The sequence below is a fragment of the Drosophila eugracilis genome, unplaced genomic scaffold (assembly GCF_018153835.1).
Source record: "Drosophila eugracilis isolate 14026-0451.02 unplaced genomic scaffold, ASM1815383v1 contig_75, whole genome shotgun sequence".
NCBI lineage: Eukaryota > Metazoa > Arthropoda > Insecta > Diptera > Drosophilidae > Drosophila > Drosophila eugracilis.
The window spans coordinates 4083473-4097511 of NW_024573645.1; the positions used below are offsets into that span (position 1 = coordinate 4083473).

Here is a 14039-nt window from a genome sequence, read left to right on the forward strand (position 1 = left end):
CGCAAAATCCGCTTAAGGTTAAAATATGCAAAGTGTTTGTTCGCCTGTTGGTCGCCGCCGCCTGGTAAGTGAGAATGTGAAATGACATTTTCGGGGCGTGCCAAAGGCAAGAAAAACGATGTTTGTATATTTGCAATATTGTGAATTTCCAGGCTAGGCAAAAAGGAAAAAAAAACAGAATACTCTGAAATAGAGCAAGGGAGTCGAATGACCAGCAGAAAACAAACTGCCCCTGTCAAAGGCTCAAAGCAAAGATGTTGGAATAGTCAACAGTCAATGGGCGGCATTAATGGGACCCGCCTTGGCTTTTCAGCCTTTTCGTAGGACCAAGAGAGATGGTGTCAAGTCAACTCTTCTCGAGGCTGGCCACAACGAAAGGATATTGCAAATTTACCAAACAACGGAAGCGGAAGTGCAAAACTAGCAGGAAACGCAGCACTCACACCGAAACAAAATCGATATCTGTTTGTCTCCAGCTACTGAAACTCACACACACTCAATGGGTGAAATAGAGCAGGATAAAGGGAGTAGACCAAAAAAAAAAAAAGAGAACAAGGAGGATCCTTGGGTGCTTCGATGTATGCAAATGCCGCTCGTTACATTTGCATTTGGCCAGCCAATGAACTTACTCTGCTGCTTGCTGCTCCTGCTGCTGGAAAAGTAGATTTAGATAAATTCACTTTCACAATTGACACTATAAACAGATTGCGGTCCAAATTGCTGGCCACAGGAAGAGAGCATTAAATTGAGTTTAAGCAAAAACTTAAAGCGGGCGGCTGCAGAACGTAATTGAAATTGCACAGCGGCAGAACTGGCCATGCGAATACGGACTGACCATCTTACCAATAATTCAAATGGCCCACAATCGCAATCACGACCAGACTTGGCCATAATTACCAGCCACATGCCTTGCATAATTATCAATTTACATTTGATTGCATTTGTTTATTTGCACAAATAATTATTTGCATGCAAAAATAATTGCAGTTGCAGTGGTTGCATTTGCCGTTTGTGGCTTATTTGCCTTTTGTCCGGGTAAGTTAATTCTTAATTAGCGACCGAAACACAGATTTCACTAACAGGTGCTGAAGCTCAACAACACTCTACCCAGTTAGCTCTGGTCCTTTGGCCATTTATCAGCGTGGGGGGATTTGCAGGAATAATGCTCATTACCACGCACTTTCTCCTAACTGCACACGCACCATAAAACCCAGTTACGTATGCAGCAATTTTCCGGGCACCACCCTCAGTGCTACGCCCCCTCCGAAAGTCATGAAAGATTTATGACAATGTCATAGGGAACGGGTGGAAATTTAATCAAACGTTGAAACAACCCTTTTCGTGGGATACAGAAATCAAATTTTGGAAAATTTGCAAACTGCGTCTGGGCGAAAACTTTCATATCAACCCGCAAAAAGTCAATGGGAAGAGTCCCTTCACAGAGCCGTAATGGAAATGGCCGAAAATTGCGGGGATCACATTCCACAGGCAGGAATGTGGACCACTCGCCCGCCCCAGGAACATGTCCTTCAAATACAATTCTTACAGTCTACATACAGCTGAGGTGGGAATTTTAGAACATGGGATTTTTAAAGGGATAACTAAATTTTTCATAATAAGTATTGAAATTCTTTTACGAAAGTTTTACATTCATTGATATATTATCTAAGAAGGCTAGTTTATGGTATCATTAGCATGTCCTAATACAAGATTTTTAAATTGAATCATACCTAGTGCTATTATCTTGACCACCACTGTATACATACCCCACCGACTGTTACAGCTTCTATGCAGAGTATGTGTGCGTGTGCATTCGGTTAAATTTCATCTTGGAGCAGCAACATAAAAACGTCGAAAACATGGCAAACATTAACGGAAAAACAATTTTCATAAATCTAGAATTATTACCCGGGAACCGAGCACAAAACAACAACAACAAAAAACAAGGAAAAGGAACTCCGGCAAAAGGCGGAAGTACGCTGTGTGTCCATTGAGGCAACAAATTTGCCAAAAAATAAAATTCCAACCAGCATATGGATGATGGAGGTTTGTAAATACCCTAACATTGAGTTGTGGAGAAACCCTTGGTCTTGCGAGAAGAAGAACGAACCCCACAACGAAACCCTCGCGCAAAAGTTTCTTGGCAAACATATTTGCAAACGCATTTAACATACGATAGCAAGAATATTATTTCATATTTTACGCCCATTTTTTGGTGGTTGTTTTTCCCAGTATTTTCTATTTTTTTTCTTTTACGATCCGATAAAAAAAGGGCAGAATGGGAGTGCTTATGTAATTGCGAAGCGTTTGGCAAACAAGCCGCCACCATAAATCACATAATTCACGCTCCATGGACAAGAGTGTCCTTCTCGATTGTCTTTCCTCTCCACATTTTTGCTCTGTGCGTTCTAATTCGATTTTTGCAATCGCTTTGAAGTCCACTCAAATTTCAATAATTCTCCTTTTTCCCATCGACATGCAAACGCAAACAAATTATAGTAAGAGAAGTGAAGTGGGTAAGTGAAAAAGAAAAAAAAGAAAAGTAGAAGAAAAGCTCGCTGAAGACATCAACTGTCGCTGTGAAATCTGTTATTAAGCCATTTATAGTTAAGGCAAACAAAGCGAACGACACTTGAATGCTCGAGTGCTTATAGACACACTTTTCAATGGCTTATCAAAATCTTAAGCTGACGACAATGGCAGCCCGGCGACAAAGGAAAACCCAACCCTCGCTCACACATATGCGAGACAATTTATAAAATTAAAAGTCTTCCGGGGGCAGACAAGTGAAAGAAATGCAATGCGCCGGCAACAAAGCCAAAATAAGGAAAAGAAAAGGGGGAAATAAAACTCGCCGAAAGAAAGACAACTCCTCGACCGATTTCCCGGCTTTTCCGCTCAGCCGATTGGAAAGCCGTTACTGTGCAGCAGTTCGATAAAAGTGAGTGGGTGAAACTGAAAGTTTCCCTCCTTCCCAGCCACTGTATTTGGCATATGCCGCACATATTAGTTCGCAAAATGCCTGCCAATCATGAAGGGGAAGTCTGTGTGTGTCAAGTGGTCATGACAAATCCGCCAAATGCCGAAAGCGGTTTCGCAATTTGCATATGAAAAGCAACGCGGATTAAATGAAAGCGAAAAAAAGATTTTAATAAGCTATCAGGTTGAAGAAAACTTTAAAAAAGTGAAGGATGAAATACATTTTTAGAATTTTGAAGGATTTTTAAAAAATAAATATTAAATTAGCGAATTTAAAGACAAATCATATATCAACATGTCCAAAATAATCATAAAATCTGATACCTCAGATGCTAAATTAGTTTCATTTATTTTTCGTTTATTTTTAATATTAATTTGTGTTACCAATTTATTCATTTTTCTCCCTGTGCATCTGCAAAGCATCATCATAAAATAGTTGATTAATTTTGCGCGCATATAAGTAGGCAACACCATTCCTTCCATACCTTATTCCACTTTCTATGTTCCCCATTTTCATTTTCATTTTCAGGTTGTGACACATGACAAATCACAAACGCAAGCAGTTTACAATTGATGTTAAATCAAAGCAATAAACAGGCTCACAGATGTGTGAGTAAGTAGGTAAGTGTGTATGTGTGGTCCTTATTTGTCACCCACACTCAAAGGCCAAAAACGTGACAATTTCTGTCATTCCGCCTGGGGGCGTATCCGTTTCCGCTTCCGTTTGACTTTCACTGCATTGGGACTGCTGCGGCTGCTATTGCGAATGCGGCTGTTTTTTGTTTAACTTAATTTTCGGCAGCGGCCAAAATGCTCGACTGGCTTTGGCGCCACCTTTGTTTATGCTCTGATTGTTGTTTATGTGTGGCAGACACACACACTCACACATATATATACAATATGCAAATATGCCAGGATGCCATGATGCCACGATGCCAGAATGCCAGAATGCGAGAATGCCAGGCCAAACGAATCGGACAAAAGGATTGGAGCTTCGGGTTGACAGCCGTTTGACAAAAGGAAAGCCTAAACTTTTGGCCCGGCTTAAGTGCCACGGCGAGCATTATTCACCTGGTTGGCCACGTTCCCTTTTGAAGCAAAAACCAGCCGTCACCAGGGAATTTCCATCCAACGGCCTACGTGAGCAAAGTGGAGCAGCACGGACTTTTCTACGGGAAAGTGTCGGGCTTTAATCAAGTGTCAAACACCATGTCTAAATTAACATTCGGGACGTGGCATCGAAATCAATCCGTTTGTCAATCAGCGTTTACAAAAATCAGGCCTTTCAAACGATATTGTTATGTGAAAACATCTACATATTGTCATTTGGGTTATAAGATAATGATGTTAGGTTTACCCAAATTGTTACAACATTTAAATGTATCAATTTCAAAAAGGTTTTATTATATAAAAAATTTTTTACAGCAACAATTAATTATTAATAAATAACAAACTGCTAGTTCAGCTAATTTTAACGAAGGCTAACATTGTTAACATTTGCTTAGCTACATAAAAACCATAAACTTTTAAGTACTTTTAAAACAATTAAAAACCAGCAGCATTTTCATTGCATAGAAAACCTAAATCAATAGCTGGTTGTTAAACAAAATTCAACTTATTTTATAAAATGAATAAAGCAAGAAATTGTGATATTTTTCAACAAAAGATTAATTTTAGGATTATTTTTAAGTCTTGTGTATATTTTTGCTCTGCAGAATTTATACGCACAAAAGCCTAATCAAAATTCATAAATAAGTTGGCAATGGTTTTTACAGCTTTCCATGAATTGATTTTGAATAATAGGCTTTGTATAAATATTTATCGGAATATTTTGAACAAATTGCTTATGATTTATGGCGAATATGTGTAATATTAATTTTTTTTTCTTCCCTCTACATATATACATATACATGACTCACACGTCTTAGCCTACTTTTATTAGCCAAATGCAGGACTTGAAGACCCATCGAAAGTTTTGCGAGCCCAAGGAGTGGGTCCTTGAAAACGAAACTTACCAACGAGAGTACTTCAGAGTCGCACCCTGGCCAAGAATAAGAAGTTTTGGGGGCAACTTTTTCAGATATTCCAAGCACCTCAATACAATGGCAGGCAAAATTTCCGGCTGACCGCCCATAAATGCATAGAAATCCAGTGCAGAGAAATTAGAGGAAATCCACAAATCGAAGCAAAGTTTTTTCCCCTTCATCCGCTCAGTTTATTGTTCGCAAATTTCCCTGGGGCCTTATAAAGTCCAAGCAGCATGCACCATCACCACCAGAATTTCCGTAGTGCAAACATTTGCGCTGCTGATTACTTTTAATGCTTTTCCATCCAGAATGTGTGGCAGGCTGTGTGTGTGGTCCAAGGGGAGGGTGCAAAAATCAGCAAGAGGCCAGGCAACATCAATCAGTTTGAGTCAAGTTTAACTACCAACAAAATAGAAAAAGGAAAATTGACCCAAATTCTCGGTAAACCTAAAACGCTTAAATCAAACCGCAAGCTAAATTTGGAGTTCCGTCATATTCGTGACTTTTCTCTGTTTATGATAGTTTCCAATAGTGAATCATGTCGCGATTCTTTCCTATGATTTTTCTCTGGTCTCGTTCTATTTACTCGTACATTTGGAGTGATGAAAAGGGGGAAAACTTAAAATGTCGAGCAAGTATATGGCCTTTGTCTACTGTATTGCATGTCATCTCCAATGATGAAACTAGGTCCACTACTGGACGACGTCGCATTGCCGTCAGTCCCCATCGAGCTTCGTTTCGTGATTATGCCATTGGACAGTATGAAAATCGTCTCAGATTGTACTCACATCCTATGAAGATTTTTCGATATTTTGCCACCATTAAGATGAAGAACAAATCTGGTAAATGGGAACTATATATGACTCCCAACGATTTCCTGAGATCAATTCAACCCGGAGCCAGGCAGCCGGATAGATTGGGCCTAGACAAATATCAAATTTTTGATGAGAATGTTGCCAAGAGTTGGCGGCCGAATGTCAGGAAGGACAGTATTTTCTTGAAGATGACGAAGTCAGGTTTGCTAACCTACAGTGACTATGTGTTCCTGAACATTCTAATATCCATACCCGAGCGAAACATTCGAATTGGCTTTAAGCTATTCGATTTGAATGGTGATGGCAACGTGACAATAGAAGAATTGGAGCAATTTCTTCTGGCTATTACCAGGGGTGAAGCATCCATAAGAGCGTCTCACCTGAAGAACATTCTCTTTGGATCTCGAGCTGAAAGGACACTGAGTATTAATGATTTTTTGGAGTTTCTAAACCAATTGCATACAGAAATCCACACGCAGCAGTTTCGTAATCTTCTGAAGAATTCCAAGTAAGTTACCTCTCGTTGAGGCTAAAATGATATAATGGACTGGAATTGGTTACTTTCAGATCTGTGATCTCCGAACTGGACTTTGCCAAGGTGGTGCTGGGCTTTAGTTATTCCCACAGAAGGCGACGCGAAACTCTAAAGCGGGTTAAAGAAAAGTTTGGCCAGACGAAACGTGGAATAAATCTAAACGAATTCCTGGCCTTTTTCCGATTTGTACAAGATGTTAGTATCATGGACAATGAGCTTGCCTTCTACTATTTGACCGGTGCGGATATATCACCCAAAACCCTGCAACATATCTCACGTGTGGTGTCCGGCGTTGAACTCTCCGAACATCTTACGGATGTCATTTTCTCCATCTTTGATCGTGATTGCGACAATAAGATCCAGCGAAAGGACTTTACCACAATGAGGCAACAGTGGATGCATCCGGTACCATTGCGAAAAAATCTAAGGTTCACATCCACGATATGTATTCTGTGCAAGTGTTCCTTGCGATTTCTGCCGTCCTGGATGTATAAGAGACCATCCACAGAATATAGGCCCCTTTGGTGATGTCCTTTGGAAGCGTAAACGATTTTAGTTCAATGACAATATTAAACTGCTAGTTGAATGTGATATTAGTATGTCGTGTATCTGTATCTGTACCTTGTGAACAATTTGTAATCAACAAAAATTAACTTTGCTTCTATATAAAGTGGTTTTTATAGGATTTAGATATATTATATATATTTTTAAAATAAATGAGAACCCGAACACACTATTGCGAATATATGTTAAAAATAGGTTTCCTGATTTTTCAGCCCTTAAACCGGAGCTAGCAAGAAAATATCAAAACACTAATGATAAAAGCAAGTATAGGGCCTTAAAGTGTTTGTTGTTAGCTGCATAAAACAGGCACTGTTTCTGCCGTGCGTCGTGTTTTGACAAAGTTAGAGCTAAGAAAGGGCAAGAATCTGGGCTCTAAACGACGTATACTTGACCTTGGGCCCCAAAAAATCAGATTTTCAGCCATAGCACAGCCAAAAATGGTCCAAATATGGAATGTAATACCTCGTAGGGCTTGTAATTTGATTGCTATGATGCCCAATCGATTTGTACTGGAGTCAGGAAAACTTCATTTTCGGCCATTTTTCGAAAGTTTTGATGATGGTACCCCTTATCAAAAATGCGAAATTTAGCCGAAAATTGATTTTCCCAATATCGAAAAACGAGTGATAGGGTTGGTAAGTGGTGGTCGATAGCAGCACAAAACAGTCGTTCTTTTGGCTGTGCGACTTGTTTTGACCGAGCTAGAGCTAAAACCCCGAACACACTATTGCTAATATCTGTTAAAAATAGGTTTCCTGATTTTTCAGCCCTTAAACCGGAGCTAGCAAGAAAATATCAAAACACTAATGATAAAAGCAAGTATAGGGCCTTAAAGTGTTTGTTGTTAGCTGCATAAAACAGGCACTGTTTCAGCCGTGCGTCGTGTTTTGACAAAGTTAGAGCTAAGAAAGGGCAAGAATCTGGGCTCTAAACGACGTATACTTGACCTTGGGCCCCAAAAAATCAGTTTTTTAGCCATAGCACAGCCAAAAATGGTCCAAATATGGAATGTAATACCTCGTAGGGCTTGTAATTTGATTGCTATGATGCCCAATCGATTTGCACTGGAATCAGGAAAACTTCATTTTCGGCCATTTTTCGAAAGTTTTGATGATGGTACCCCTTATCAAAAATGCGAAATTTAGCCGAAAATTGATTTTCCCAATATCGAAAAACGAGTGATAGGGTTGGTAAGTGGTGGTCGATAGCAGCACAAAACAGTCGTTCTTTTGGCTGTGCGACTTGTTTTGACCGAGCTAGAGCTAAAACCCCGAACACACTATTGCTAATATCTGTTAAAAATAGGTTTCCTGATTTTTCAGCCCTTAAACCAGAGCTTGCAAGAAAATATCAAAACGCTAATGATAAAACCAAGTATAGGGCCTTAAAGTGTTGGTTGTTAGCTGCATAAAACAGTCACTGTTTCAGCCGTGCGTCGTGTTTTGACAAAGTTAGAGCTAAGAAAGGGCAAGAATCTGGGCTCTAAACGACGTATACTTGACCTTGGGCCCCAAAAAATCAGTTTTTTAGCCATAGCACAGCCAAAAATGGTCCAAATATGGAATGTAATACCTCGTAGGGCTTGTAATTTGATTGCTATGATGCCCAATCGATTTGTACTGGAATCAGGAAAACTTAATTTTCGGCCATTTTTCGAAAATTTTGATGATGGTACCCCTTATCAAAAATGCGAAATTTACCCGAAAATTGATTTTCCCAATATCGAAAAACGAATGATAGGGGTGGTAAGTGGTGGTCGATAGCAGCACAAAACAGTCGTTCTTTTGGCTGTGCGACTTGTTTTGACCGAGCTAGAGCTAAAACCCCGAACACACTATTGCTAATATCTGTTAAAAATAGGTTTCCTGATTTTTCAGCCCTTAAACCGGAGCTAGCAAGAAAATATCAAAACACTAATGATAAAAGCAAGTATAGGGCCTTAAAGTGTTGGTTGTTAGCTGCATAAAACAGTCACTGTTTCAGCCGTGCGTCGTGTTTTGACAAAGTTAGAGCTAAGAAAGGGCAAGAATCTGGGATCTAAACGACGTATACTTGACCTTGGGCCCCAAAAAATCAGTTTTTCAGCTATAGCACAGCCAAAAATGGTCCAAATATGGAATGTAATACCTCGTAGGGCTTGTAATTTGATAACTATGATGCCCAATCGATTTGCACTGGAATCAGGAAAACTTCATTTTCGGCCATTTTTCGAAAATTTTGATGATCAAAAATGCGAAATTTAGCCGAAAATTGATTTTCCCAAAATCGAAAAACGAGTGATAGGGGTGGTAAGTGGTGGTCGATAGCAGCACAAAACAGTCGTTCTTTTGGCTGTGCGACTTGTTTTGACCGAGCTAGAGCTAAAACCCCGAACACACTATTGCTAATATCTGTTAAAAATAGGTTTCCTGATTTTTCAGCCCTTAAACCAGAGCTTGCAAGAAAATATCAAAACGCTAATGATAAAAGCAAGTATAGGGCCTTAAAGTGTTGGTTGTTAGCTGCATAAAACAGTCACTGTTTCAGCCGTGCGTCGTGTTTTGACAAAGTTAGAGCTAAGAAAGGGCAAGAATCTGGGCTCTAAACGACGTATACTTGACCTTGGGCCCCAAAAAATCAGTTTTTCAGCTATAGCACAGCCAAAAATGGTCCAAATATGGAATGTAATACCTCGTAGGGCTTGTAATTTGATAACTATGATGCCCAATCGATTTGCACTGGAATCAGGAAAACTTCATTTTCGGCCATTTTTCGAAAATTTTGATGATCAAAAATGCGAAATTTAGCCGAAAATTGATTTTCCCAAAATAGAAAAACGAGTGATAGGGGTGGTAAGTGGTGGTCGATAGCAGCACAAAACAGTCGTTCTTTTGGCTGTGCGACTTGTTTTGACCGAGCTAGAGCTAAAACCCCGAACACACTATTGCTAATATCTGTTAAAAATAGGTTTCCTGATTTTTCAGCCCTTAAACCAGAGCTTGCAAGAAAATATCAAAACGCTAATGATAAAACCAAGTATAGGGCCTTAAAGTGTTGGTTGTTAGCTGCATAAAACAGTCACTGTTTCAGCCGTGCGTCGTGTTTTGACAAAGTTAGAGCTAAGAAAGGGCAAGAATCTGGGCTCTAAACGACGTATACTTGACCTTGGGCCCCAAAAAATCAGTTTTTTAGCCATAGCACAGCCAAAAATGGTCCAAATATGGAATGTAATACCTCGTAGGGCTTGTAATTTGATTGCTATGATGCCCAATCGATTTGCACTGGAATCAGGAAAACTTCATTTCCGGCCATTTTTCGAAAATTTTGATGATGGTACCCCTTATCAAAAATGCGAAATTTAGCCGAAAATTGATTTTCCCAAAATAGAAAAACGAATGATAGGGGTGGTAAGTGGTGGTCGATAGCAGCACAAAACAGTCGTTCTTTTGGCTGTGCGACTTGTTTTGACCGAGCTAGAGCTGAAACCCCGAACACACTATTGCTAATATCTGTTAAAAATAGGTTTCCTGATTTTTCAGCCCTTAAACCAGAGCTTGCAAGAAAATATCAAAACGCTAATGATAAAAGCAAGTATAGGGCCTTAAAGTGTTGGTTGTTAGCTGCATAAAACAGTCACTGTTTCAGCCGTGCGTCGTGTTTTGACAAAGTTAGAGCTAAGAAAGGGCAAGAATCTGGGCTCTAAACGACGTATACTTGACCTTGGGCCCCAAAAAATCAATTTTTCAGCCATAGCACAGCCAAAAATGGTCCAAATATGGAATGTAATACCTCGTAGGGCTTGTAATTTGATTGCTATGATGCCCAATCGATTTGCACTGGAATCAGGAAAACTTCATTTTCGGCCATTTTTCGAAAATTTTGATGATGGTACCCCTTATCAAAAATGCGAAATTTAGCCGAAAATTGATTTTCCCAAAATAGAAAAACGAGTGATAGGGGTGGTAAGTGGTGGTCGATAGCAGCACAAAACAGTCGTTCTTTTGGCTGTGCGACTTGTTTTGACCGAGCTAGAGCTGAAACCCCGAACACACTATTGCTAATATCTGTTAAAAATAGGTTTCCTGATTTTTCAGCCCTTAAACCAGAGCTTGCAAGAAAATATCAAAACGCTAATGATAAAAGCAAGTATAGGGCCTTAAAGTTTTGGTTGTTAGCTGCATAAAACAGTCACTGTTTCAGCCGTGCGACGTGTTTTGACAAAGTTAGAGCTAAGAAAGGGCAAGAATCTGGGCTCTAAACGACGTATACTTGACCTTGGGCCCCAAAAAATCAGTTTTTTAGCCATAGCACAGCCAAAAATGGTCCAAATATGGAATGTAATACCTCGTAGGGCTTGTAATTTGATTGCTATGATGCCCAATCGATTTGCACTGGAATCAGGAAAACTTCATTTTCGGCCATTTTTCGAAAATTTTGATGATGGTACCCCTTATCAAAAATGCGAAATTTAGCCGAAAATTGATTTTCCCAATATCGAAAAACGAGTGATAGGGGTGGTAAGTGGTGGTCGATAGCAGCACAAAACAGTCGTTCTTTTGGCTGTGCGACTTGTTTTGACCGAGCTAGAGCTAAAACCCCGAACACACTATTGCTAATATCTGTTAAAAATAGGTTTCCTGATTTTTCAGCCCTTAAACAGGAGCTAGCAAGAAAATATCAAAACACTAATGATAAAAGCAAGTATAGGGCCTTAAAGTTTTGGTTGTTAGCTGCATAAAACAGTCACTGTTTCAGCCGTGCGACGTGTTTTGACAAAGTTAGAGCTAAGAAAGGGCAAGAATCTGGGCTCTAAACGACGTATACTTGACCTTGGGCCCCAAAAAATCAGTTTTTCAGCCATAGCACAGCCAAAAATGGTCCAAATATGGAATGTAATACCTCGTAGGGCTTGTAATTTGATTGCTATGATGCCCAATCGATTTGCACTGGAATCAGGAAAACTTCATTTTCGGCCATTTTTCGAAAATTTTGATGATGGTACCCCTTATCAAAAATGCGAAATTTAGCCGAAAATTGATTTTCCCAATATCGAAAAACGAGTGATAGGGGTGGTAAGTGGTGGTCGATAGCAGCACAAAACAGTCGTTCTTTTGGCTGTGCGACTTGTTTTGACCGAGCTAGAGCTAAAACCCCGAACACACTATTGCTAATATCTGTTAAAAATAGGTTTCCTGATTTTTCAGCCCTTAAACCGGAGCTAGCAAGAAAATATCAAAACACTAATGATAAAAGCAAGTATAGGGCCTTAAAGTTTTGGTTGTTAGCTGCATAAAACAGTCACTGTTTCAGCCGTGCGTCGTGTTTTGACAAAGTTAGAGCTAAGAAAGGGCAAGAATCTGGGCTCTAAACGACGTATACTTGACCTTGGGCCCCAAAAAATCAGTTTTTCAGCCATAGCACAGCCAAAAATGGTCCAAATATGGAATGTAATACCTCGTAGGGCTTGTAATTTGATTGCTATGATGCCCAATCGATTTGCACTGGAATCAGGAAAACTTCATTTTCGGCCATTTTTCGAAAATTTTGATGATGGTACCCCTTATCAAAAATGCGAAATTTAGCCGAAAATTGATTTTCCCAATATCGAAAAACGAGTGATAGGGTTGGTAAGTGGTGGTCGATAGCAGCACAAAACAGTCGTTCTTTTGGCTGTGCGACTTGTTTTGACCGAGCTAGAGCTAAAACCCCGAACACACTATTGCTAATATCTGTTAAAAATAGGTTTCCTGATTTTTCAGCCCTTAAACCGGAGCTAGCAAGAAAATATCAAAACACTAATGATAAAAGCAAGTATAGGGGTTTAAATTTTTGGTTGTTAGCTGAATAGAACAGTCGCTGTCTCAGCCGTGCGTCGTGTTTTGACAAAGTTAAAGCGAAGAACCGGCAAGAATCTGGGCTCTAAACGACGTATACTTGACCTTGGGCCCCAAAAAATCAGTTTTTCAGCCATAGCACAGCCAAAAATGGTCCAAATATGGAATGTAATACCTCGTAGGGCTTGTAATTTGATTACTATGATGCCCAATCGATTTGCACTCGAATCAGGAAAACTTCATTTTCGGCCATTTTTCGAAAATTTTGATGATGGTACCCCTTATCAAAAATGCGAAATTTAGCCGAAAATTTATTTTCCCAATATCGAAAAACGAGTGATAGGGGTGGTAAGTGGTGGTCGATAGCAGCACAAAACAGTCGTTCTTTTGGCTGTGCGACTTGTTTTGACCGATCTAGAGCTAAAACGCCGAACACAGTACTGCAAATTTCTGTTAAAAATAGGTTTCCTGATTTTTCGGCCCTTAAACCAGGAGCTAGCAAGAAAATATCAGAACAATAATGATAATACCAAGTATAGGAGCTTTTAAGTTTTGGTTGTTAGCTGCATAAAACAGTCACTGTTTCAGCCGTGCGTCGTGTTTCGACAAAGTTAGAGCTAAGAAAGGGCAAGAATCTGGGCTCTAAAAGACGTATACTTGACTTTGGGCCCCAAAAAATCAGTTTTTTAGCCATAGCACAGCCAAAAATGGTCCAAATATGGAATGTAATACCTCGCAGGGCTTGTAATTTGATTACCATGATTCCCAATCAAGTTGCACTCGAATCGGGATAACTTCATTTTCGGCCATTTTTCGAAAATTTTGATGATGGTACCCCTTATAAAAAATGCGAAATTTAGCCGAAAATTTATTTTCCCAATATCGAAAATCGAGTGATAGGGGTGGTAAGTGGTGGTCGTAAGCAGCAGAAAAAAGTCGTTCTTTTGGCTGTGCGACTTTTTTTGACCGATCTAGAGCTAAGAAGCCGAACACAGTACTGCAAATTTCTGTTAAATATAGGTTTCCTGATTTTTCGGCCCTTAAAAGGAGCTAGCAAGAAAATATCTGAACAATAATGATAATACCAAGTATAGGAGTTTTAAGTTTTGGTTGTTAGCTGCATAAAACAGTCACTGTTTCAGCCGTGCGTCGTGTTTCGACAAAGTTAGAGCTAAGAGACGGCAAGAATCCGGGCTCTAAAAGACGTATACTTGACTTTGGGCCCCACAAAATCAGTTTTTCAGCCATAGCACAGCCAAAAATGGTCCAAATATGGAATGTAATACCTCGCAGGGCTTGTAATTTG

The 14039-nt window shown here is 39.7% G+C and overlaps 1 protein-coding gene across 1 annotated transcript; it reads left to right on the forward strand.

Annotated features, from left to right (window-relative positions):
* Positions 1-5431: 5431 nt before the first annotated feature.
* On the forward strand, positions 5432-7055 carry LOC108115583 (calcium uptake protein 1 homolog, mitochondrial). Its single transcript, XM_017227095.2, has 2 exons — positions 5432-6329; positions 6389-7055. The coding sequence occupies exons 1-2, from the start codon at positions 5545-5547 to the stop codon at positions 6882-6884; spliced, it is 1281 nt and encodes a 426-aa protein (XP_017082584.2). The 5' UTR covers positions 5432-5544; the 3' UTR covers positions 6885-7055.
* Positions 7056-14039: the final 6984 nt, after the last annotated feature.

Bases quoted from the DNA above. Each gene is read 5' to 3' on its own strand.
- LOC108115583 (XM_017227095.2), top strand. From the start codon at position 5,545: ATGTCGCGATTCTTTCCTATGATTTTTCTCTGGTCTCGTTCTATTTAC. The intron at 6,330-6,388 runs GTAAGTTACCTC...GGTTACTTTCAG, and splicing joins AATCTTCTGAAGAATTCCAA to ATCTGTGATCTCCGAACTGG.